This window comes from Triticum urartu, chromosome 5A (genome assembly GCF_056163025.1).
Source record: "Triticum urartu cultivar PI428250 chromosome 5A, HENAU_Tu73, whole genome shotgun sequence".
Classification (NCBI taxonomy): Eukaryota; Viridiplantae; Streptophyta; class Magnoliopsida; order Poales; family Poaceae; genus Triticum; species Triticum urartu.
The window spans coordinates 476,827,850-476,851,406 of record NC_141877.1 but is presented as its reverse complement, the minus strand read 5'-3'; the positions used below and the strand labels follow the sequence as shown (position 1 = coordinate 476,851,406).

The following is a 23,557-nucleotide window of genomic DNA, read 5'->3' as shown; positions in this document are numbered from 1 at the left end:
TTTCCAACTGCAGATTCCACATTTTGCACCATTTTAAATGAATGTTTAATTAACTGCCTGTCGACTACTGTCATGGATCTACAGAGTTTTGTTATGTACATAGTATACTTAATGTGCTCTCAAAATCTATAAAAATGGCTCCACTGCTCAGTTCTAGAGTTTAGTACGGCCTCCCCAGCTATATTATAATTGCAGTGCTGTGTCTACTAATCTTAAATCGACAAGGTGCATTGGCTATCTACTGCCGCAAACAATTCAGTCAACAACACTGCACGGCCATACACAGCTTGAAAATAGGTTACTGAAATTCCTCATAGCACTGATCGATTTAAATCCAGTTCCCCTCACCTCTTATTCCGACCAAGATCCTAGGGATCCATCTTCCCCGTCGATTGCCGCCGCTCCACACCCGGTAGATCTGCTCTTCGCCGCTCACACCCGTGGCCTCCTGCGGTGCCACCTGCACAAACGTTCGCCTAGTACCATCCGTCGGCGAATCTTCCGACCTCCTCAATCAGAGTGGATCTGTGGCGGAGAAAGCATAGAAAACCTCAGCCGCCTGAGCTCCACTCTTCAAATCGCACGCTACGGTGGACAAAAAATGCATCTGACTGACATACCTCATGATTGGCTGCACGAGGAACTCCATTTTGCGCGTCGGCCACCTGTTCTCCGTCACTATATCTCTCCTTCGTCAGTTACCAAAAATGGCGGCCGAGTTGAGGAAGAAGATACTAGAACTGCATTCCGTTCGAGACTGCCGCCCTCTGAACGAAAGAGATTTATCGGAGCCACGGATCAGACGGACGTAGGTGAAACTGGGCCACGGCTCAGCCCGTCACCAGTTGACGGCCGTCCTGAACTGGCCCACTTCCCAGGTCTGCCACATACGTATTCCCACACAGTGCCCATTTACCAGCAATTCTTAGCCCACCGTATAAAGAATCAACCCAGATCCCCACACAGCAGCGAACGCACGGGATATCGAGCACATCTGTGCTCGTGACCAGTTACTCCACGTCCCTGGATAACCATGTATTCCCCTAACCCGCGCAACACAGTTATTCTATAAGTCTGTTTTGCACTTGTTTTGTAAAGGTTCTATAACCTTCCCTGGCCAATTTCGTTTCTCGATTTATTCAACTTTCTTCTAGTTTTTAAATTTTAGGAACATTATTTTGATTTCCTGAAAACTTTTAAAATGCACGAATATTGTCCAAATTTTTTAACATTTTCTAAAATTTGCAAATATTTAAAAAATCAAATCACAATTTTCCAAATTCATGATTCCTTTTTGGAGTTTGAGAACATTTTTTGTTTTTTTGTTTTCATTCTCTTTTTACCTGGTTTTTTTATTTCCTTTTTCTTGTTCCATTTTTTGAATTCACAAGAGTTTATTTTTTCATAGGAGATGTTTTAGTGTGTGAGGTCCGTGCTAATTTTCAGCTCATTCGGACATCTGAGTAGCTCTCAGCAAAAACAAAGGGTCCGAACAGTACAAGAACAGTAAACTGTTTCGCATACCAAAATTTGTATTTTTTTATAAGAGCTACTCAGATGCTCAAATAAGGTCAAATTTGGCACAAACCTCACCGAAGCATTTTTCACCTCAAGAGGAGGCGGATCTACGGCGGCGTCGGCGGGAGGCAGAAACCCTGACTTTTTTGTGAAGGAGGAGGAAGCGGCTACGTAGTTGACGTATTTGGCCCGGCATGTCGTCAGTGGCTGGGCCGATGCCTGGATCTGGATGAGGTGGCCACTATGAATGTAATCTCCCGGCTAGTTATATAGCTTTCCCTCAAAAAAGAAAAGGCTACTTATATAGCTTTTACCCGAAAAAAAGATACAAATACGTTTTTACGGGATATACCCCCATTTTCAAACTATTTGAAGGGTTCTCTGAGCGATGAGTCAACCAAAAGACACTCAACACCCCACGACCAATAGATATGGGTGCCTCCTAATGCAATTTGAAACTGAATATAGCTGCGACTAACCGAGGAGACAGAGTAATATTGACAAAACAAGAAGAACACAATAATACAAACACCACGTAGAGCTTAGTTTATAAGAAATATATATCGAGCGCTCCTTTCTTACCATATTTTCTAACAAAATACATAACCCGGATTCTGATAGGTATTCCAGTCTTTAGATGCAGTCCTATGCATACAGCTACACCAGCGCCCAACAGTTGGATGAAAATGGGAGGGTTAGTTCCCACTTCCTGATGATGAGGCTTTGAGGTCAATTCCATGGTCATGCTTATAGATGTCTCCACAGGCGAGAAGTCCCATGTTGTTTTGGGTCAGCTGCATAGTCCTTTTTGCAGTGGATACAAATCGCTCGCGCTCTATCCATCTTCGTGAAGTGATTCCATACTTTTGATCTTGGTTTTGCTTGTGGTGTATTTATAGGTTGTGGATATGGATGGTGTTGGACAGTGATGCTTGTTGCAGCATTTTCAGTGTTCCCCCGCATCCTTTTGCTTCTGTCAAGCACCAAAGGTGATTCACAAATCACAATGCCTACTTTCTGGATTCTGGGCATATGTTTCCTTCAGGTTTCCATTCCCAATTACAGGCATGTCACTGAACTGAGGAGAACCAAAGTCTCCATGATAAGGTGCCTTCAAATTGTGCCTGTTCTGTTTCATCATAGAATAAATAGACTCGAGAAGTGCCTTCTGCTCACTGTCTTCTCAGCAATCCAGTGGCAGCAAAAACAGGGGGTAATCCAGTTTAGAGAGCTGACTGACATCTTTCGAGAAACAAGGCATGTTCGAGAGAAATGCATCTCCAGCAACCCCATGTCCCTTCTGTAGATGATCGATGCCCCACATATGCATTCCTAAATCCCCACATATGAGCATCGGCAATGTGGAATGCCACATGACATGTTGAAATGCATACTCCGTGACTGCGAAAACCATCAAAATGTGAGCGCCCATTCTTGAGTCTGTTTTGGGCTTGTTTTGTAAAGGTTCTATAACCTTCCCTGGCCAATTACGTTTCTCGATTTATTCGACTTTCTTCTAGTTTTTAAAATTTAGGAACATTATTTTGATTTCCTGAAAACTTTTAAAATGCACGAATATTGTCCGATTTTCATTTTCTAAAATTTTTGAACATTTAGAAAATCAAATCACAATTTTCTAAATTCATGATTCCTTTTTCGAGTTTGAGAACATTTTCCGATTCTTTTGTTTACATTCTCCTTTTTCCTGGTTTTTTATTTCCTTTTTCTTGTTCCATTTTTTGAATTCACAAGATTTTTTTCCATAGGAGATGTTTTAGTGTGTGAGGTCCGTGCTAATTTTTAGCTCATTCGGACATCTGAGTAGTTCTCAGCAAAAACAAAGGGTCCGAACAGTACAAGAACAGTAAACTGTTTCGCATACCAAAATTTGTATTTTTTGCTAAGGGCTACTCAGATGCTCAAATAAGGTGAAATTTGGCACAAACCTCACCGAAGCATTTTTCACCTCAAGAGGAGGCGGATCTGCGGCGGCGCCGGCGGGAGGCAGAAACCCTGACTTTTTTATGAAGGAGGAGGAAGCGGCTACATAGTTGACGTATTTGGCCCAGCATGTCGTCAGTGGCTGGGCCGATGCCTGGATCTGGATGAGGTGGCCACTATGAATTAATCTCCCGGCTAGTTATATAGCTTTCCCTCAAAAAATAAAAGGCTAGTTATATAGCTTTTACCTGAAAAAAGATACAAATACGTTTTTACGGGATATACCCCCATTTTCAAACCATTTGAAGGGTTCTTTGAGCGATGAGTCGACCAAAAGACACTCAACACCCCACGACCAGTAAATATGGGTGCCTTCTAATGCAATTTGAAACTGTATATAGCTGCGACTAACCGAGGAGACAGAGTAATATTGGCAAAACAAGAAGAACACAATAATACAAACACCACGTAGAGCTTAGTTTATAAGAAACATATATCGAGCGCTCCTTTCTTACCATATTTTCTAGGAAAATACATAACCCGGATTCTGATAGGTATTCCGGTCTTTAGATGCAATCCTATGCATACAGCTACACCAGCGCCCAACAGTTGGATGGAAATGGGAGGGTTAGTTCCCACTTCCTGATGATGAGGCTTTCATGGTCATGCTTACAAATGTCTCGATAGGCGAGAAGTCCCATGTTGTTTTGGGTCAGTTGCATAGTCCTTTCTGCAGTGGATACAAATCGCCCACGCTCTATCCATCTTCGTAAAGTGATTCCATACTTTTGATCTTGGTTTTGCTTGTGGTGTATTTATCGGTTGTGGATAGGGATGGTGTTGGACACTGATGTTTGCTGCAGCATTTTCAGTGTTCCCCCGCATCTTTTTGCTTCTGTCAAGCACCAAAGGTGATTCACAAATCACAATGCCTACTTTCTGAATTCTGTGCATCTGTTTCCTTCATGTTTCCATTCTCAATTACACGCATGTCACTGAACTGAGGAGAACCAAAGTCTCCATGATAAGGTACCTTCAAACTATGCCTGTTCTGTTTCATCATAGCATAAATAGACTCGAGAAGTGTCGTCTGCTCACTGCCTTCTCGGCAATCCAGTGGCAGGAAAAACAGGGGGTAATCCAGTTTAGAGAGCTGACTGACATCTTTCGAGAAACAAGGCATGTTCAAGAAAAATGCATCTCCAGCAACCCCCTGTCCCTTCTGTAGGTGATGCCCTACACGGCCACACATGAAGTGTTTCACAAAAAACTATCACAATTGAGGTTCACGTCCCACAAAACTACCACTTTTAAAAAGGTGACTAATAACTACCAAAAAATTAGAAACTCGTGACTAAAAACTACCATTTTAAAAAATGGCCAGTTTAGAAGACTTAAATGTGTTTATGACATGCGGGGCCCGTGTGTCAGGGCAGACGTGACGGGAAATTCAACTCCGTTTATATTTTACCGTCAAGCTGACCATTACGACAGGTGGACCCCACACATCAGCATCACCTTCTTCCTCCTCTCTCTTTGACATTTCAACAAACACCTTACCAGCAGTAGAGCAGCACACCGGCGGTAGTCCGGGATGCCGAATCGCCGATGAAGTCTATCACCACCTTCGCAGCAGAGATCCAGCAGGATGCCGTGGACGCCGCCGGCAAGCCGGATGGCGGCGTGCCCCGGCCGTCTCGGGTCCGCCATCTTGCTCTTCTCACCGCCACCTTATGCGCACCGATCTTCTACACGCACTACGGCGTACCAGGCAGCATGGGTGGAGTTGGCCAAGCACCTACTCCGCCATGGCCACAACACCGTCCTCGCCATCGTCGACCCACCGGACGGCGACGCCGCCTAGGCCGCCGCCGTGGCCCGACTCGCCGCGGCTAACCCTTCCATCGCCTTCCGCCTCCTCCCGGTCCCTCCCAGCCCGGACCCCGCCGCGCACCCGGTCAGGCGCGCCCATGACACGCTTCGCCTCGCCAACCCCGCGCTCCGGGCCTTCCTGCGCACGCTGCCGGCCCCCGCCGACGCGCTCCTGCTCGACATGTTCTGCGTCGACGCGCTCGACGTCGCCACCGAGCTCGCCCTCCCCGCCTACTTCTTCTTCGCCTTCGCCGCCAGCGACCTCGCCGTCTTCCTCAACTTGCCGTACCTCTACCCCCGGCCTGCCGTCCTTCAGGGACATGCGCGACGCGCTCGTGCGTTGCCCCGGCGTGCCGCCGATCCACGCGGTGGACATGCTGGTCACGGTGCAGGACAAGGAGAGCGACCTCACCAAGGTCTGGCTGCACCAGTTCAAGCGCATCGCGGAGGGGAGGGGCGTGCTGGTCAACAGCTTCGACTGGCTGGAGCCCACGGCCCTGAAAGCGCTCGCCGACGGCGTCTGCGTGCCCGACCGACCGACGCCGAGGGTCTACTGCATCGGGCCATTGGTGAACGGCGGCGACGCGGGCGCAGGCGGCGAGAAGCGGCACGAGTGCCTCGCGTGGCTCGACGCGCAGCCGGAGAAGAGCGTTGTGTTCCTCTGTTTCGGCAGCAAGGGCGCCTTCTCGGCGGCGCAGCTGAAGGAGATCACTCGCGGGCTAGAGAGCTCCGGGCACCGGTTCCTGCGGGCGGTGAGGAGCCCGCCGGAGGAACAGAGGGAGTTCCCCGAGCCGGACCTCGAGCGGCTGCTCCCGGCTGACTTCTTGGAGAAGACGAGAGGCAGGGGCATGGTGGAGGAAGAAGGTGATGCTGACGTGTGGGGTCTACCTGCTAACGGTCAACTTAACTGTAAAAAATAAGCGAAGTTGACTTTCCCGTCATGTCAGCCATGACAAACGGGCCTGCATGTCATAAACATATTTAAATCTTCTAAACTGGTCATTTTTTAAAAGTGGTGGTTTTTAGTCACAGGATTCCAATTTTTTGGCAGTTATCAGTCACTTTTTTAAAAGTGATAGTTCTGTGGGACGCGAACCTTAATTTTGGTAATTTTTTTTGTCAAACACTCCCCACACATGCATTCCTAAATCCCCACATATGAGCATCGCCAATGTGGAATGCCACATCACATGTTGAAATGCATACTCCGTTAATGCGACAACCATCAAAATGTAACCGCCCATTCTTGAGGCTACCACCATGGGACATACCATTTTTGTTATTGCAATATGGAATCCAGGTTTGAGCCAATGGCAGCTTGTGTCCTTCACAAATAATTGTGAGAATTTGCAATATATCAACCAGAGCAGATTGACGGCCGTGATTTAGTATCTTGAAAGGTGAAAGGACAACAACAGTTATTAATTAGAATAACAATACGCCAGCTTGATGTTTTTTAAGGTAATAAAATATTCCTTCTGAAAACTTTGGAACACTAGTACACTTCCTACACTATTTTCTTGATGTAAAACCAAAAATAGCCCACACTAACACTTCCATAGCATAAATGGTTTGATCCAAGCTTATTCACATTGAACCTCAAAACCAGTTTATCAAATATGCAATTTACAAGAGGGAGATAAACTACATTGTAGATTGCCAAGCAATTAAATTGTTATTCTGACCCGTTGTCAAAAAAAATTGTACTCTGACCGAACATTTGCGTGAAGAACCTAGCCTCAAGTCATGTACACATCAGATCAGTCTCACTCCCAATTCATCTTATTTGTGATAATTATAAGTTCAAGAGCAGCAACATATGACTTTGATGTGGATCAAACACAGGTAACTGAGGCAAAAGGCAACGGTGATTTCAGAGAGCACATCTCTGTTAAACTTTCTCGAAATGGACATCACTGTTAATCTTTCTTGGAGATGGGCCAACTTATGATGAGCATTTAGCCATCTATAATACCTAAATAGTTCATCCCCACTATGCTATTTCTCTAGACATGCAGCCTATCCACCTCAGCAAACTGCCACATTAGCGATTATTTTCCATTTTAACCAATTTTTATTGACATTTTTATATGCCGCTTCGTTGCTCCCTTTTCCAGACTTAAAGTGCATACCGAAGCCCAATGGTCTCCAAACGCAAACATAAGAAAGAAGCCCAACTGTCTGTCCCCACGCCCACGGCATACCCTTCGTTTCCACCTCCCGGCCGTAATGTCAAAACAAAAAACGCAGCAGTCGCACCCGCTGCCGCCCGTGATGGCGGAGGGGGCGGCGGCCTGCCCGGGCCGGCAGAGGCGCCGCGGCCGTACGAGCTGGTGTTCGCGGCGGCGGAGCTCCGCTCCATGGACTGCAACCTCTCGGCGCTCTGCGACAACGTCCAGGCAGAGGGATTCGGCTCCGGCGGCTTCTCCAATGTCGTTGTCAAGGCCATGGGCGTCACCTACCGTCTTCACCGTCTCCTCATCTCCCGCAGCACCTATTTCAGGTGGGCTTCCTTCTCGAATACAGATGCGGCGACCGAGTATTTAGGATTCCATATACTGTCAATGCATCAGTACGTCTATTGGGCTGCGCCGTGTGGATGTTTCAATAGGTCTCATCCCCTCCCTTCAGCAAGCAGCACACTGTACATGAGGAGATTGACCCCAAAGTCCTAAGTTGGCTATGGTTATCCCATCCTCAAATCCCCAAAAGTATGCAGTTTCCATTTTCCTTTGTCATGTGCATGTCAACAAAAAAGAGATTAGTGTTAGATTCTCATGTACCAGATTCAGTTGTTTGCCTTGAAGTTGTTTATATTTATCAGGAGGAAGAGGTCAGTCTTTCCCATCCAAACTTAATTGAGTACAATTTCGAATTTTAATCTTCCCAAGCCTGCACAGTGAATGATAATGGTTTTTGTGATACATGAGCCAGTACCATCGCTCATCTTGATCTGCTATTTGGATGACAACACTTTGGTGGAATTGTACTTCTCTCCATGTTGTTTGCAGGCAAGCCAATGTTACAGATCCAGCCAGGATAACTTGACTTCGGTGGACATGTACTTCTCTCCGTGTTGTTTGCAGGCAAGGCATTGTTACAGATCTAGCCAAATTAAATTAACATGTTTGTTCTCCTCATATTCCTTATCTAATGGCTGGTTGTACGTGGGATGTGGCTTGGGCAAAATATTATTTTCGTAATTGTTCAACCATTTGAATGTTTATGGCACATGTAATTGTTTGTACACAAGTATCAACTGCAGATAGTGTTGATGAAAGTCTGAGGTATGTTCTCCACATTAAAAAATATAGATAAGTTCAATTGAGCTATCTGGATTGATGTCTTTCTTATATTTACAATATGTATATCATTGTATCATGACCCGTGTAGCTGTATGCCCATGAAATATTTGGTAATAACAGTATTGAGCATCCCTAAGTGATTTTAGATATGCCTTTGCAGGTTGTGCTTTACGATATACCAAGTGAGAGATTCGACAAGAACTGGTATTTTCCAATCAGAGAGGTTTCTTCATCATTTTGTGGAAAGTACAACATTTAACATGTGTTTGTCTTAGTTATGTTTCCAACCAGTGTATCATCGAGTAATTTCTATTCCAAAAGTGTCGTAGTTTTCCCTTGAAAAAAGAACAATTCTACTTAATCGACAATAGTGGTCATAGGCTAGCATTCAAAGATGTGCTTCCCTTTTAGCTTTTGCCAAATATCTTCAGAATTGTACCGTCACTCACCTGAATAATCTTTTGATCTCCATAGATGCTATGTTTGTCACCATATTTAATCCCAGTCTACTACTCCCTCCTTCCCAAAATAAGTGACTCAACTTGTATTCATTGGCCCATGCTTTGCTGATTGATTCAGATCAAGTCCATTGTTTGCTTGAATTTGTACTGTGAGAAGTTTCGAAAGAAGACAAGTTCTTCTTAACCCATTTCAGTTGAAAGTCAACCCCCATAATTTAGAGGGAAAAGGAATAAGTCTTCATCAGTATCGACTATCGAGGCACCGTTCCATATGTCAATCCTCTGATGCACTATTGTAGTGCAATTTAGATATATCAAATCATGTTGACCCTCAAGAATTGTTAATACAATAAGATCGAAAATTGATATCTATACTCTGGCCGTGCATCCATTAAGACTCTGTCTATTACCAGTGAAGAACCTATTCTCTTTGCTATTAAATTGTAGACCTTGGAAATTTTAGTGCTGATTTGTGCTTCTATTTAGTTGCAATGCTACTTTTAATGACTACCAAGAGATCCCGCAGCAATGCGCGGGGTGTCATCTAGTTTACACAATGCAGCACCACAAAGTAATTTAGCTGATACTCTGTATAATCGATCGTGTACTTCCAAATATGGTCTAGATAAGAGGTCATGACTAAACAGAGACACAACTTTCTCAATCAATCATGCTTACACGCCTACTCTGAGGCCTCAAGAACAGCATTAAGTCTCAGCTATCATCATCAGAATTACTACGTTCAGCAGTAGAAGAGAACTACAAGCTTTGTTTGCTAGCCACGACGATCACAGCCGAATCTCCCCTTCCTCTAAATCTTCTTGGAAGCTTTGACGCTGCGGCTGCTGCTGCTGCTTCAGGTCGTCGTCGTCGTCAGCCTTGTCCTTCGGGAAGAGTCCCATCTGTCGCAACAAGTTGTTCGACCTCACCGTGTTGTACTGATCGATGCCGAGCACCTTCACGTCCTCGTCTAGGCTCTCGTTGAACATTGCCGTCCTCTCCATCTCGAGCACTTGCTGACGGGCCTTCTCCCTCGCCCGGGACGTCGCCTCCTTTCGCCGCCTTTCCAGAATCTCGCTGGCACGGGCGATGAGGTCGCGTGTTGGAGGCCTAGTGTTGGCAGCGAGCTCTGCCGGAGCTAGACTGTCGATGCTCTGGTGAGAAGAACCAGAAACCAAACCGTTGCTGCCGCTGATGGTTGCATCTTCGCCAAGATTCTTCAGAGGTGAGGCCTCGCTGCAGATGTCTACAAGCTGCACTGGTGTCGGCCTGATCGGCAAAGGGGAGACGCCGCCGACGATGTCAACGTCTTCGTCCTCCTCCTCGGCCATCATGTTCTTGTGCTGATGCGTGGACGGATTCGCCCTCTCTCGAACGAACTTGTCCAGCTGCTTCTGCATCTCCACAAGGGCCTCGTCTTGGACGGCGTTCATCTCGATCTCGATGTAATCGTCGCAGATGCCGCGGCGGCTCTGCTTCTTCAACAGCTCCAGGATATGAGCAGGGAGCACATGAGATTCAGAGAGCTTGGCTAGCTTGGTGAGGTCCGCGTAGAGTTGGCTCCGCTCCTTGGACGTCATCTTCCTCACGGGAACGGCATGGGACGCCTTCCTCTTCTTGGCTGGCGGCTCCTCGGCTGGACGACTGTCCTTGACGCGCACGCGGGGAGCTGACGGGGCCGAGGCTGGAAGCACGGCGGCCGCCTCGGCGAGGAGGCGACGGGCCGCGACGAGCTCTGCTTGGAACCGCTGGCGAAGGGTCTCCAGCGGGCGCTTCCGGCCGGACATGACGCAGAAGGGCTCCCGGTTCCGGTGGGCAACCTCCATGGGAACAGCGGACGGCGGTCGCTGTGGTAAGGGCCGGAAGAGGCGATTGGAAGCGCGCGGTGGAGGAGAGGAGACGATGGGGAAGATTGGATGGGCGCTGTAGATGGGATCGAAGGCCTTTTAACTAGTGAAGTGATCCGTGATGTGATCGAAGCCGTGTTCATTTGTGATCCGGGAAGAAATCGGAATGCAGTCCGAGTCAGTTCAGTACAAGCTTTGGATTTGGTTGCTTGCATCTCAAGCTTAGCTTGATTCATCACGACCATGGCTTCATTTTCTCCCGACACCTTTCAGGATGCGGAACCGCGCGAGTACTCTGAGATACTCTCTCGTCGCCGAAAATTATATTACTTACGGACGTTTTCATTAGGACCTAATTGTTCCTTCTGTACACGAAAAATGTACAATGTATATGAAAAAGGTATTTATAAAATGGTAAACATGTACAAAAATAATTGTTCATACGTATACAAGAATGTATAATGTGCATGACAAAAGTAGAAATCAAATGTTTTCAAAAAATCTTAATCATGTATTGGAAAGTTGCTAAATGTGTACAAAAAATGTTCTTGGTGTATACAAAACTTTTAGACACGAAAAAAATTATTTTTAAAATGTTAATTGTCTATTTTTAAAATTATAAAGATGTATAAAAGAATCTTGATGTATATGAAGAATGTACATTGTGTGTGAGAAAGGTAGTAATGTATTGAAAAAAAAAAGAAGAAAAACGATGTAAACCTAATGAAACAAATGAACAATGTGAAGACAGAAGAAAACCAAGAACAAAAGATAATAATAAAAAGAAAAAAAACTGGTAAAAAGCCCTCCCGAAGAAGCCAATGCCAAACAGTCAAAATAATGCTTGAGTACTGGGCTGGCCAAATACACCGCCTTTTAGGCGCCCTATTAAGTTGCGGGAGGTTCAAATGTAAACTGGTGGGCTGAGTGTGTGCGTGGATCGTGGGCCTCGTGTGTGTCTCTGTACGACCAGGTTATAAGCTCAGGACCGCATTTGTCTAAAAAAAAAAACTCAGGACCGCGTCAAACAAACGTTTTCATCTATACTACTTATAAAAGAGCAAACATTATCTTCTTTAAGTACACCCCACAAAACGTACATGGATACATTATCACCGCATGATTAGTCCCACTAAACTCAATCTAACGGCTAGTCTTAACCTAATTTGTTCTCTGTGTGCATTTAGCAATTTACATTGACTGACCGTACTCCACCGCGGAGCAAAATATGAAAGTCCATGTCCGGTCAATTAGGAAACTATAATCACGGACACTCCTATTAAGAAACTAATCACGGTCGCATCTAATTATTAAGAAACTAATTACAAACGCATCTTATTATTAGGAAACTAATCACGGGCGCATCCTATTATTAGGAAAATAATCACGCGTGCATCCTATTAGGAAATTAATCATGGACGCATCTAATTATTAGAAAACTAATCACGGATGAATCCTGTTAGATAACTAATCATGAACGCATCTAATTATTAGAAAACTAATCGCAAGCGCATCCTATCGTCTCGGGAATCGCCATCGCGAGTCGTCTGCCGTCACCAGCCCACCACCCACGCGAGCCACAGTGGGAGACATGCGAGGAGTAGCCGCGGCTTCCTCCGAACACACACGTGACGTCGCCGCTTTCGTCTTCTGCCTGGAGGCCAGGTCACTTTTCTACTTACTGCAATGACTTCGTCCATGTCCTGGCATGCTCTCCGGGAACCACCGGCACCCGCGTCGACTTCAGCTCCGTCCACAATACCCATGCTGACAACCACCCACCGCCGACGCCCTTCAAGTGGGGGCAACGCTGAGTATTCTGGACCAGTATAAGCGGGCCAAAAAAATCGAGTGGGGGCGCCCCGGTGCATGGAGGGCGCCGCCTCAAAGCTGGACGACTGATTCACCTGCATCGACAACGCCACCCAGCTGGTCCGAGGACACGGTCGCCGCGGCCGCTCGTAGGCCTGAACGACGGAGACGCTCGCCTTCACGCGAACGCGCCGCACGCACGCACTAATCAAGTAAGCACCGAGTGTTGTTTTTTTACTGTCATCGCTACCTCGCCAGTGGTGACAAATCTAGAACTACAGGAACTAGAGATGAGGCAATGAGAAACAGAGGCGCGCTGGAACACACACAGTTGGGTTTCAGGCAACCAATGCCTTCTTTCTTTCTTTATTTTTTCACTGATTTTCGCGTACCTACAACAGACATCCCTGTTTTTTAAGTACTGACTACCGGTTATTACATGGCGAACTCACGACTATATAGTGAACTCACAGACAAATTCGCTGAACCAAGACTTTACTTGCAGTCATGAAATTACGTGGAAAAAACCTAGAAGTTTGCATAAGTTTTAGTGAAAAATAAATAAAGTTCGCATAAGTTTTACTAAAAAAACCTGAAGTTTGCATAAGTGTATTTGTTTGTTCAACAGATACATGGCAATTGTAATTTTACATGAGCATTTTCATACTGTCCTTATCTACAGTTGAGTTAACATGCTTTCCTGATAGAAAACTTGGACCACATACAAGAGAAGCAAAAAATGCATGTTGATTATGATGATGACGAATGTAGAATATTTTGTGGTCATGGTAAATTCTCATATCATTCATTTTATTTCATTATTGCACTCTGCATTACATACTACGCAAGACCACTTTGGTAGAGGTGACGGGTTCGCATTATACAGAGAGAGCAACCATGTTTCTCCAAATATCTTGAATCATGATCCTTATGACTTCATCTCTACTACTTATAAAAAGTACATTTTTTTATTTGACTATTTCCTGACTTGAGAGGTAAGGTATGTTTTATCCACTAGAGTTGCTAAAATTGGAAGCATGTCTGCAGTTTTTTTGTTTCTAAACCGGCATTTGTTGGCCTTTTTTTGCCACTGTTATTCTTACAAGTGGTAGCCTACGCATGTTGAAGATCATTTCCAAATTATTTATCTTCATATCATTATTACTACAAACTGAGAGGGTATTTGTTATATTGCCAAAATTTTAGAATGTTGAGCCCTTAAATAAAGGTGTAGTACTCAAATAACTGTTCCAAGTTGTCGTGTTAATACTTTTGTCCAGTGAACAACAAGTATAATTATGCAATTTATCACTGTAATTTTTATTTGGTTTACATGTTCTATTTTCATAATAAAATAAGTCACTTTTCTTGCTTCCAGACATTACGACACTTGTGTGCAATAGTAGAATCGGATGGTCCAACTAGCATTTTTTTTGTCTTGTTTCACAGCTGATTCTATGCAGTCAAGACATCTCTACACTTTTCTATCTGACAATGGCTTCCTCTTTTCAACAAACCATAGAGGTCTCTTCCCACTATTGTGGTTGACACTCAATTGTAATAAATAATTCTTGACTGGAGTTTGTTGGCACTGAAACGGATCCTTAGCTTGTCCTAAGTGACATTTTCATGTATAATTATACTTGCATAAATGTGTGCATATGGAGGATCATGATAAATCTTCTAAATAATTTTGAGTTTTATACATTGGGAACACTGGGCGGTCTTTTAATACAAGAGACATGTTGATTAAGGAGAAATAATATTTCAAATTGTTTGTACGAGTAGGGAATAAGAGATTGTGTATTTTATAGGAAAAATTCAAATTTATGAATAAATTGTCTTGTATTAAGTTTATAGTATAATGTGTCAATCCAAATAGACGTGTGTTGCATGTGCACACTTATTAGTTCAAATAGACGTGCGTTGCACGTACACACTTACTAGTGGAATTGGATCTGAAATCATTCTGTCCATGCCTTCTCCTGCCTTCTCTCCTCCTCCTCGCTGCCCTCGTTCCCCAAATAGAGATCTCCCCGACGGTTCTACCCAAAATCCGGCGGTTCCACCTGGCCACCTGCAAGGGTGTTAGAGGAGACTCCACAGAGGATGAGGAGGAGGAGCGGTCACCCGCCACGGCCTCAGAGGGCTCTGAGGCGGTAGGGGTTCTTGCCCGAGGAGGAGAATGGCGGCGCCGAGCGGGACCGGTCGTGAGGACTGGCGATGCCAGGGTCCAGGAGGTGGAATCCAGAGGGGAGGACGGCTCCACAAAGGACGAGGAGGAACGGTCGCCTACCACGGCCTCGGAGGGGTTCTCGCCAGTGGAGAATGGTGGCGACCAAGAGGGGGCGCCCCTATGTCTCACTTATAGCGTCAAAGGGAGCCCTCCCGGTATGGCAGCACGAGATGGGTCGACCCAGCTGCGCGGGAGGACACATCCTGTTCTTTTTTGTTTTTTTGCTTCTTTTTTTACTTTTATTTATACTTTCAAATATTCTAAACCAATATATTACAAAAAATACTCTACATAAACATTTGAAAAATGTTGACCAAGCATTTGAGAAATGTTAAATGTATATAGAGGAAATGTTTTCCACGTATACGAAAAATGTGTACAGAAAAAGTAAATGTGTATGAAACAATATGATCATGTATTTAAAACATGTTAATCAAGCATTTGAAAAAAAATGATCAAGTGTTTGAAAAATGTTAATCAAGCACTTGGAAAATGTTAAATGTGTATAGAGAAAAATTTGACCATGTATTAAAAATTGATTAAAAAGTTGACCATGTATATAAAAATGTTAATCAAGCATTTGAAAAAAATGTGAAATAAGTATTTGAAAAATATTAAATGTGTATAGATAAAATGTTGACTATGTATAAAAAAATGATGGAAAATTTTGATTAGGTATATAAAAATGTTATCAAGCATTTGAAAAAAATGTTAAACAAGTAGTTCAAAAATGTTAATCAAACATTTGGAAATATTAAATTTGTTTATGAAAATGTTGACCATGTGTTAAAACATTTAAAAAATGTTAATAAAGAATTTGAAAAATGTGAATTGTGCATAGAAAACATGTTAACCATGTATTAGAAAATTTTAATCTTGCATTTGAAAAAGTTTGAAAGTGTGTATAGAAAAATTCTTGACCATGAATTTAAAAAATATTAATATTGTATACAAATAATGTTAATCAAGCATTGAATTTTTTAAAATATGTATAGAAAAAAATGTTGAACATGTATTAAAAAATGTTAAACTCGTACTAAAAAAATATTAAACATGTATTCGAAATTTTTTGTTGACATATACAAGAAATGTAGAATAAAAATCAAAAGAAACAAAGAAAACCAAGAAAGACCAAAGAAAAAGAAAATGAAAAGCAAAAATTGAAAAAATGTATACAAAAAGAATGAAAAAGACAGTGAAACCCGATAAAGAAACAAAGCAAAACAAAAAATAGGAAACTAAGAAATAAACAAAGAATTGAAGAAAAGAAAGGAAAATGAGAAAGAAAAGAAAAACAAATAAAAACCATGAAAGAAACAAAAAGAAACCAAAAGAAAAACAAAGGAAGAAACAAGAAAAATGAAGTATAATGAAAAAAAGAAAACCAAATAAAACATAAGAACATAAAGAAAATAAAAAACCCAATAAAAACCAAGAAAGAAAGAAAAAGAAACAAAGAAACCAAATAAACCGGGACAGAAACTAAGAAACCCATACAAAAATAAAGAAAAAGGGGAACAAAACAAAAGTCTATGAAAACCGTTAAAGAAAAAAAGAAAACCGGTAAAAAACTGAAGTTATAACGAAGTTATAACGAACAGGGAATGACGAGCTTCAGCTAGCGGCCATGGCGATGAACAGGAGACCAGTAAGAAGATGGGATTGGGGATTGGGTGAAACTCGCTGGGGCATCCTCATATCGACGAAAAAGGGTTTCCCCATTTTATATTATAAAAACAACCACCACACCAAGAATACATAGTTTAGAGGATAGAAAAAGAAAGAAAATGAGAAAGATACAAGGAGCTACAGAACGGTTATCCACAACGAACCCAGGCCCCGCCATTGATGCATTGCGACCAAGGGAGCTACCTGCCGCCAGAGGAAGAAGAGAAATCTTGAAACAGGGCATTATCAGGAGAATTGGGAATGGGGCAACCACAAATATATGGAACACCAATTGGCTACCCAGGATTGGCCCTTTGCGACCGGTCACCTAGTTGACGGCTAACCCGCCTACTATGGTGTCGGAGCTCATTGACAACACTACTGCCTCTTGGAGAGAGGAAGTAATCCGGGCGACTTTCTTACCTTTCGATGCGGGTGCTATTTTGGCGTTGCCTCTATGTACGAGGGCAGTTGATGCTTTCTGGCCTTGGTCTGGAGAGCGCAATGGCAAGTTCTCAGTCAAGTCGGCATACCGTTTAGTACAGAACAAAAAGGAACACCGGGAGGAATTGGATGGATGAGAATGCAGGTGCGTCTGATCTACGTTATAGAAGAAGTGCCTGGACAGAACTATGGCATACCAAGGTTCCTTCCAAACTGAAAATATTCCTTTGGCGCCTGGCAAGGCACTCGATGCCTACGGCGGATCTTCTTCAGCACCGCAACATGTCAACTACTTGCTCATGTGCCCTGTGTGGACGGGAGGATTCATGGAGACATGCCCTCCTTGAATGTACAATGTCACGATGCATCTTAGCTCTTTCTGACCCATCTTCAACTCCCAAGGACAAACCCTACCGATCCGCCATTCACTGTCGAGGAAGCCCCCCCCCCACCTTCTAGTCATGGATCGAAAGACGTTACGCCATCGGCTGGTAGGGCAGCTCACCCCGGGGCACTCATGAACGGGACCAAACGGTTGCCGGGGAGAGTATGAAAAGCACGGCTACCTCACCTCGCCGAGCGGCAACCCTGGCAACATCACTTCACCAGAAGGGACCATGGTGCCCATTGTAAGCCGCTCAATGGGAAACACTGAAGAGCATCGGCGACCCACACCCAAGCCGCAACTCCAACCATTACCTCCTCCGTCCCAAGGCGGCATCTTCAGGATGGGAAAAGGACATCGTAGCGCCATCGTCGCCTAATGCGAAATTTGTGGGATTTCACCCAAGACATGGAGGCGGGAGCAGGGGATGGACCTCGAAGCCGCCTTCAAGAAGGGAAGCGGCGTCTAGAGCGCCATCGATATCGTGGCCGGCACACCTGTCAAGGGGTTACCCCGGCCCCCTACCACCACCAGATCCAGTCGCACGGAGGATACCGGCATCTTCGGCCAATGGGGTGGGGAGAGGAGGAGCGAGGGTAGGGTCCCCATCTTCAGCATGAAAACCGCAAACTCTGTTGTCTCGCTGCCCGAGCGGCCAAGATAGCACGCTGCACAACAAGTGCCATCCCACTGCCCGGAAGGGGACACCCTCGCCGAAATTGGCCGTACGGAAGGTGACACCATCGTCGGAACTGGCCAGCACCATCGGATCCAGCGCTCCACACACCGCGCACCACTAGGCAACCCCCTGAGCCGCCCGCCGATGACCAAGGGACCATATCCGAGCGGATCATACCCAAGATCAGAGGGGGCGTGAGGGAGTCCTGGATTAGGGGGTCCCCAGTCGTCCGGGCTATGTGACGTGGGCCGGACTGGTGGGCCGTGAAGATACAAGATAGAAGGCTTCCCACGTGTCCGGATGGGACTCTCCTTGGCGTGGAAGGCAAGCTTGGCGTTCGGATATGAAGATTCCTTTCTCTGTAAACCGACCCTGTACAAACCCTAGCCCCCTCCGGTATCTATATAAACCAGAGGGTTTAGTCCGTGGAGGCAGTCATAATCATACAGGCTAGACATCTAGGGTTTAGTCATTATGATCTCGAGGTAGATCAACTCTTGTAACCCCTATACTCATCAAAGTCAATCAAGCAAGACGTAGGGTTTTACCTCCATCAAGAGGGCCCGAACCTGGGTAAACATCGTGTCCCTAGCCTCCTGTTACCTTCGATCCTTAGACTCACAGTTCAGGACCCCCTACCCGAGATCCGCCGGTTTTGACACCGACATTGGTGCTTTCATTGAGAGTTCCTCTGTGATGTCAACAAAGGATTCGATGGCTCGTTCAATCATCCACAATGATGCTATTTCAAGGGAGATCCCCCCCGTGCCAAATTTTCGTATTTGGCGACTTCGCGCTACGTGCCAATTCGATTGGTCACCTCGAGCAGATTGACAGCTATGCCCCTGGTCATTGGATCAGTTTCGGGAACCTAAACTATGTCGCTGATATCCGAGGAGATTTGATCTTCGAAGGGTTCGCGGCCCGATTACCGCTCTGGCCTTAGATCCAGAGCAGGCCGACAGGTCCAAAGACGGGAGTCTAGTGTTGGGGAACGTAGTAATTTCAAAAAAAAAATCCTACGCACACGCAAGATCATGGTGATGCATAGCAACAAGAGGGGAGAGTGTTGTCTACGTACCCTCGTAGACCGAAGCGGAAGCGTTGATGCAACGTAGAGGAAGTAGTCATACGTCTTCCCGATCCGACCGATCCAAGTACCGTTACTCCGGCACCTCCGAGTTCTTAGCACACGTACAGCTCGATGACGCTCCCCGGGCTCCGATCCAGCAAAGCTTCGGGGATGAGTTCCGTCAGCACGACGGCGTGGTGACGATGATGATGTTCTACCGACGCAGGGCTTCGCCTAAGCACTGCAACGATATGATCGAGGTGGAATATGGTGGAAGGGGGCACCGCACACGGCTAAGGAACGATCACGAGGATCAACTTGTGTGTTCTAGGGTGCCCCCTTGCCCCGTATATAAAGGAGGGAGGGGGAGGTGCGGCCGACCCCAAGGGGTGCGCCTGGAGGAGTCCTACTCCCACCGGGAGTAGGACTCCCCCCTCTTGCCTTGTTGGAGAAGGAAAGGGGAAGGGAGAAGAGGAAAGGGGGGCACCGCCCCCCCCCCTTCCTTGTCCTATTCGGACTAAGGGGGAGGGGGCGCGTGGCCTTCCCTGGCCGGCCCCTCTCTTCTCCCTTATGTCCCATGTAGGCCCATTAACCCCCCCCCCCCCCGGGGGGGGGGGGGGGTTCCGGTAACCCCCCGGTACTCCGGTAAAATCCCGATTTCACCCGGAATGAATCCGATGTCCAAATGTAGGCTTCCAATATATCAATCTTTATGTCTCGATCATTTCGAGACTCCTCGTCATGTCCGTGATCACATCCGGGACTCCGAACTAACTTCGGTACATCAAAATGCATAAACTCATAATAACTGTCATCGTAACGTTAAGCGTGCGGACCCTACGGTTTGAGAACAATGTAGACATGACCGAGACATGTCTCTGGTCAATAACCAATAGCGGGACCTGGATGCCCATATTGGCTCCTACATATTCTACGAAGATCTTTATCGGTCAGACCGCATAATAACATACGTTGTTCCCTTTGTCATCGGTATGTTACTTGCCCGAGATTCGATCGTCGGTATCCAATACCTAGTTCAATCTCGTTACCGGCAAGTCTCTTTACTCGTTCCGTAATACATCATCTCGAAACTAACTCATTGGTTGCAATGCTTGCAAGGCTTATGTGATGTGCATTACCGAGAGGGCCCAGAGATACCTCTCCGATGATCGAAGTGACAAATCCTAATCTCGAAATACGTCAACCCAACATGTACCTTTGGAGACACCTGTAGAGCACCTTTATAATCACCCAGTTACGTTGTGACGTTTGGTAGCACACAAAGTGTTCCTCCGGCACACGGGAGTTACATAATCTCATAGTCATAGGAACCTGTATAAGTCATGAAGAAAGCAATAGCAACATACTAAACAATCGGGTGCTAAGCTAATGGAATGGGTCATGTCAATCAGATCATTCAACTAATGATGTGATCCCGTTAATCAAATAACAACTCTTTTGTCTATGGTTAGGAAACATAACCATCTTTGATTAACGAGCTAGTCAAGTAGAGGCATACTAGTGACACTCTATTTGTCTATGTATTCACACATGTATTATGTTTCCAGTTAATACAATTCTAGCATGAATAATAAACATTTATCATGATATAAGGAAATAAATAATAACTTTATTATTGCCTCTAGGGCATATTTCCTTCAGTATCCCACTTGCACTAGAGTCAATAATCTAGATTACACAATAATGATTCTAACACCCATGGAGCCTTGGTGATGATCATGTTTTGCTCATGGAAGAGGCTTAGTCAATGGGTCTGCAACATTCAGATCCGTATGTATCTTGCAAATCTCTATGTCTCCCACCTGGACTAGATCCCGGATGGAATTGAAGAGTCTCTTGATGTGCTTGGTTCTCTTGTGAAATCTGGATTCCTTTGCCAAGGCAATTGCACCAGTATTGTCACAAAAGATTTTCATTGGACCCGATGCACTAGGTATGACACCTAGATCGGATATGAACTCTTTCATCCAGACACCTTCGTTTGCTGCTTCCGAAGCAGCTATGTATTCCGCTTCACATGTAGATCCCGCCACAACGCTTTGTTTAGAACTGCACCAACTGACAGCTCCACCGTTTAATGTAAACACGTATCCGGTTTGCGATTTAGAATCGTCCGGATCAGTGTCAAAGCTTGCATCAACGTAACCGTCTACGATGAGCTCTTTGTCACCTCCATATACGAGAAACATATCCTCAGTCCTTTTCAGGTACTTCAGGATGTTCTTGACCGCTGTCCAGTGACCCACTCCTGGATTACTTTGGTACCTCTCTGCTAGACTTATAGCAAGGCACACATCAGGTCTGGTACACAGCATTGCATACATGATAGATCCTATGGCTGAAGCATAGGGAACATCTTTCATTTTCTCTCTATCTTCTATAGTGGTCGGGCATTGAGTCTGACTCAACTTCACACCTTGTAACACAGGCAAGAACCCTTTCTTTGCTTGATCCATTTTGAACTTCTTCAAAATCTTGTCAAGGTATGTGCTTTGTGAAAGTCCAATTAAGCATCTTGATCTATCTCTATAGATCTTTATTCCTAATATGTAAGCAGCTTCACCGAGGTCTTTCATTGAAAAACTCTTATTCAAGTATCCCTTTATGCTATCCAGAAATTCTATATCATTTCCAATCAGTAATATGTCATCTACATATAATATCAGAAATGCTACAGAGCTCCCACTCACTTTCTTGTAAATACAGGCTTCTCCAAAAGTCTGTATAAAACCAAATGCTTTGATCACACTATCAAAGCGTTTATTCCAACTCCGAGAGGCTTGCACCAGTCCATAAATGGATCGCTGGAGCTTGCACACTTTGTTAGCTCCCTTTGTATTGACAAAACCTTCCGGTTGCATCATATACAACTCTTCTTCCAGAAATCCATTCAGGAATGCAGTTTTGACATCCATCTGCCAAATTTCATAATCATAAAATGCGGCAATTGCTAACATGATTCGGACAGACTTAAGCATCGCTACGGGTGAGAAGGTCTCATCGTAGTCAATCCCTTGAACTTGTCGAAAACCTTTTGTGACAAGTCGAGCTTTGTAGACAGTAACATTACCATCAGCGTCAGTCTTCTTCTTGAAGATCCATTTATTCTCAATTGCTTGCCGACCATCGGGCAAGTCAACCAAAGTCCAGACTTTGTTCTCATACATGGATCCCATCTCAGATTTCATGGCTTCAAGCCATTTTGCGGAATCTGGGCTCACCATCGCTTCTTCATAGTTCGTAGGTTCATCATGATCTAGTAGCATGACTTCCAGAATAGGATTACCGTACCACTCTGGCACAGATCTTACTTTGGTTGATCTACGAGGTTCAGTAGTATCTTGTTCTGAAGTTTCATGATCATTATCATTAGCTTCCTCACTAATTGGTGTAGGTGTCGTAGAAACAGGTTTCTGTGATGTACTACTTTCCAATAAGGGAGCAGGTACAGTTACCTCGTCAAGCTCTACTTTCCTCCCACTCACTTCTTTCGAGAGAAACTCCTTCTCTAGAAAGGATCCATTCTTAGCAACGAATGTCTTGCCTTCGGATCTGTGATAGAAGGTGTACCCAACAGTTTCCTTTGGGTATCCTATGAAGACACATTTCTCTGATTTGGGTTTGAGCTTATCAGGTTGAAGCTTTTTCACATAAGCATCGCAGCCCCAAACTTTAAGAAACGACAACTTTGGTTTCTTACCAAACCATAGTTCATAAGGCGTCATCTCACCGGATTTCGATGGTGCCCTATTTAACGTGAATGCGGCCGTCTCTAAAGCATAACCCCAAAACGATAGCGGTAAATCAGTAAGAGACATCATAGATCGCACCATATCTAGTAAAGTACGATTACGACGTTCGGACACACCATTACGCTGTGGTGTTCCGGGTGGCGTGAGTTGCGAAACTATTCCGCATTGTTTCAAATGTACACCAAACTCGTAACTCAAATATTCTCCTCCACGATCAGATCGTAGAAACTTTATTTTCTTGTTACGATGATTTTCAACTTCACTCTGAAATTCTTTGAACTTCTCAAATGTTTCAGACTTATGTTTCATTAAGTACATATACCCATATCTGCTTAAATCATCTGTGAAGGTGAGAAAATAACGATATCCGCCACGAGCCTCAATATTCATCGGACCACATACATCTGTATGTATGATTTCCAACAAATCTGTTGCTCTCTCCATAGAACCGGAGAATGGTGTTTTAGTCATCTTACCTATGAGGCACGGTTCGCAAGTACCAAGTGATTCATAATCAAGTGGTTCCAAAAGTCCATCAGTATGG

The 23,557-nt window shown here is 44.7% G+C and overlaps 2 protein-coding genes and 1 pseudogene across 2 annotated transcripts; 2 read left to right on the top strand and 1 right to left on the bottom strand.

The window, feature by feature from the left end:
* The first annotated feature begins 5,107 nt into the window (after positions 1 to 5,107).
* LOC125507161 (anthocyanidin 5,3-O-glucosyltransferase-like) lies at positions 5,108 to 6,251 on the top strand (annotated as a pseudogene).
* Positions 6,252 to 7,472: 1,221 nt separating this feature from the next.
* On the top strand, positions 7,473 to 9,138 carry LOC147972068 (uncharacterized). Its single transcript, XM_087524218.1, has 3 exons — positions 7,473 to 7,834; positions 8,343 to 8,417; positions 8,797 to 9,138. The coding sequence occupies exons 1-2, from the start codon at positions 7,473 to 7,475 to the stop codon at positions 8,377 to 8,379; spliced, it is 399 nt and encodes a 132-aa protein (XP_087380344.1). The 3' UTR covers positions 8,380 to 8,417; positions 8,797 to 9,138.
* Positions 9,139 to 9,885: 747 nt separating this feature from the next.
* LOC147972067 (uncharacterized) lies at positions 9,886 to 10,923 on the bottom strand. The gene has a single exon (XM_087522924.1). It carries the CDS (start codon positions 10,921 to 10,923, stop codon positions 9,886 to 9,888), a length of 1,038 nt encoding a protein of 345 aa, XP_087379050.1.
* Between the last annotated feature and the right edge of the window lie 12,634 nt (positions 10,924 to 23,557).

Bases quoted from the DNA above. Each gene is read 5' to 3' on its own strand.
- LOC147972067 (XM_087522924.1), bottom strand. From the start codon at position 10,923: ATGGAGGTTGCCCACCGGAACCGGGAGCCCTTCTGCGTCATGTCCGGC.
- LOC147972068 (XM_087524218.1), top strand. From the start codon at position 7,473: ATGGTCTCCAAACGCAAACATAAGAAAGAAGCCCAACTGTCTGTCCCC. The intron at 7,835-8,342 runs GTGGGCTTCCTT...TGTTGTTTGCAG, and splicing joins TCCCGCAGCACCTATTTCAG to GCAAGCCAATGTTACAGATC.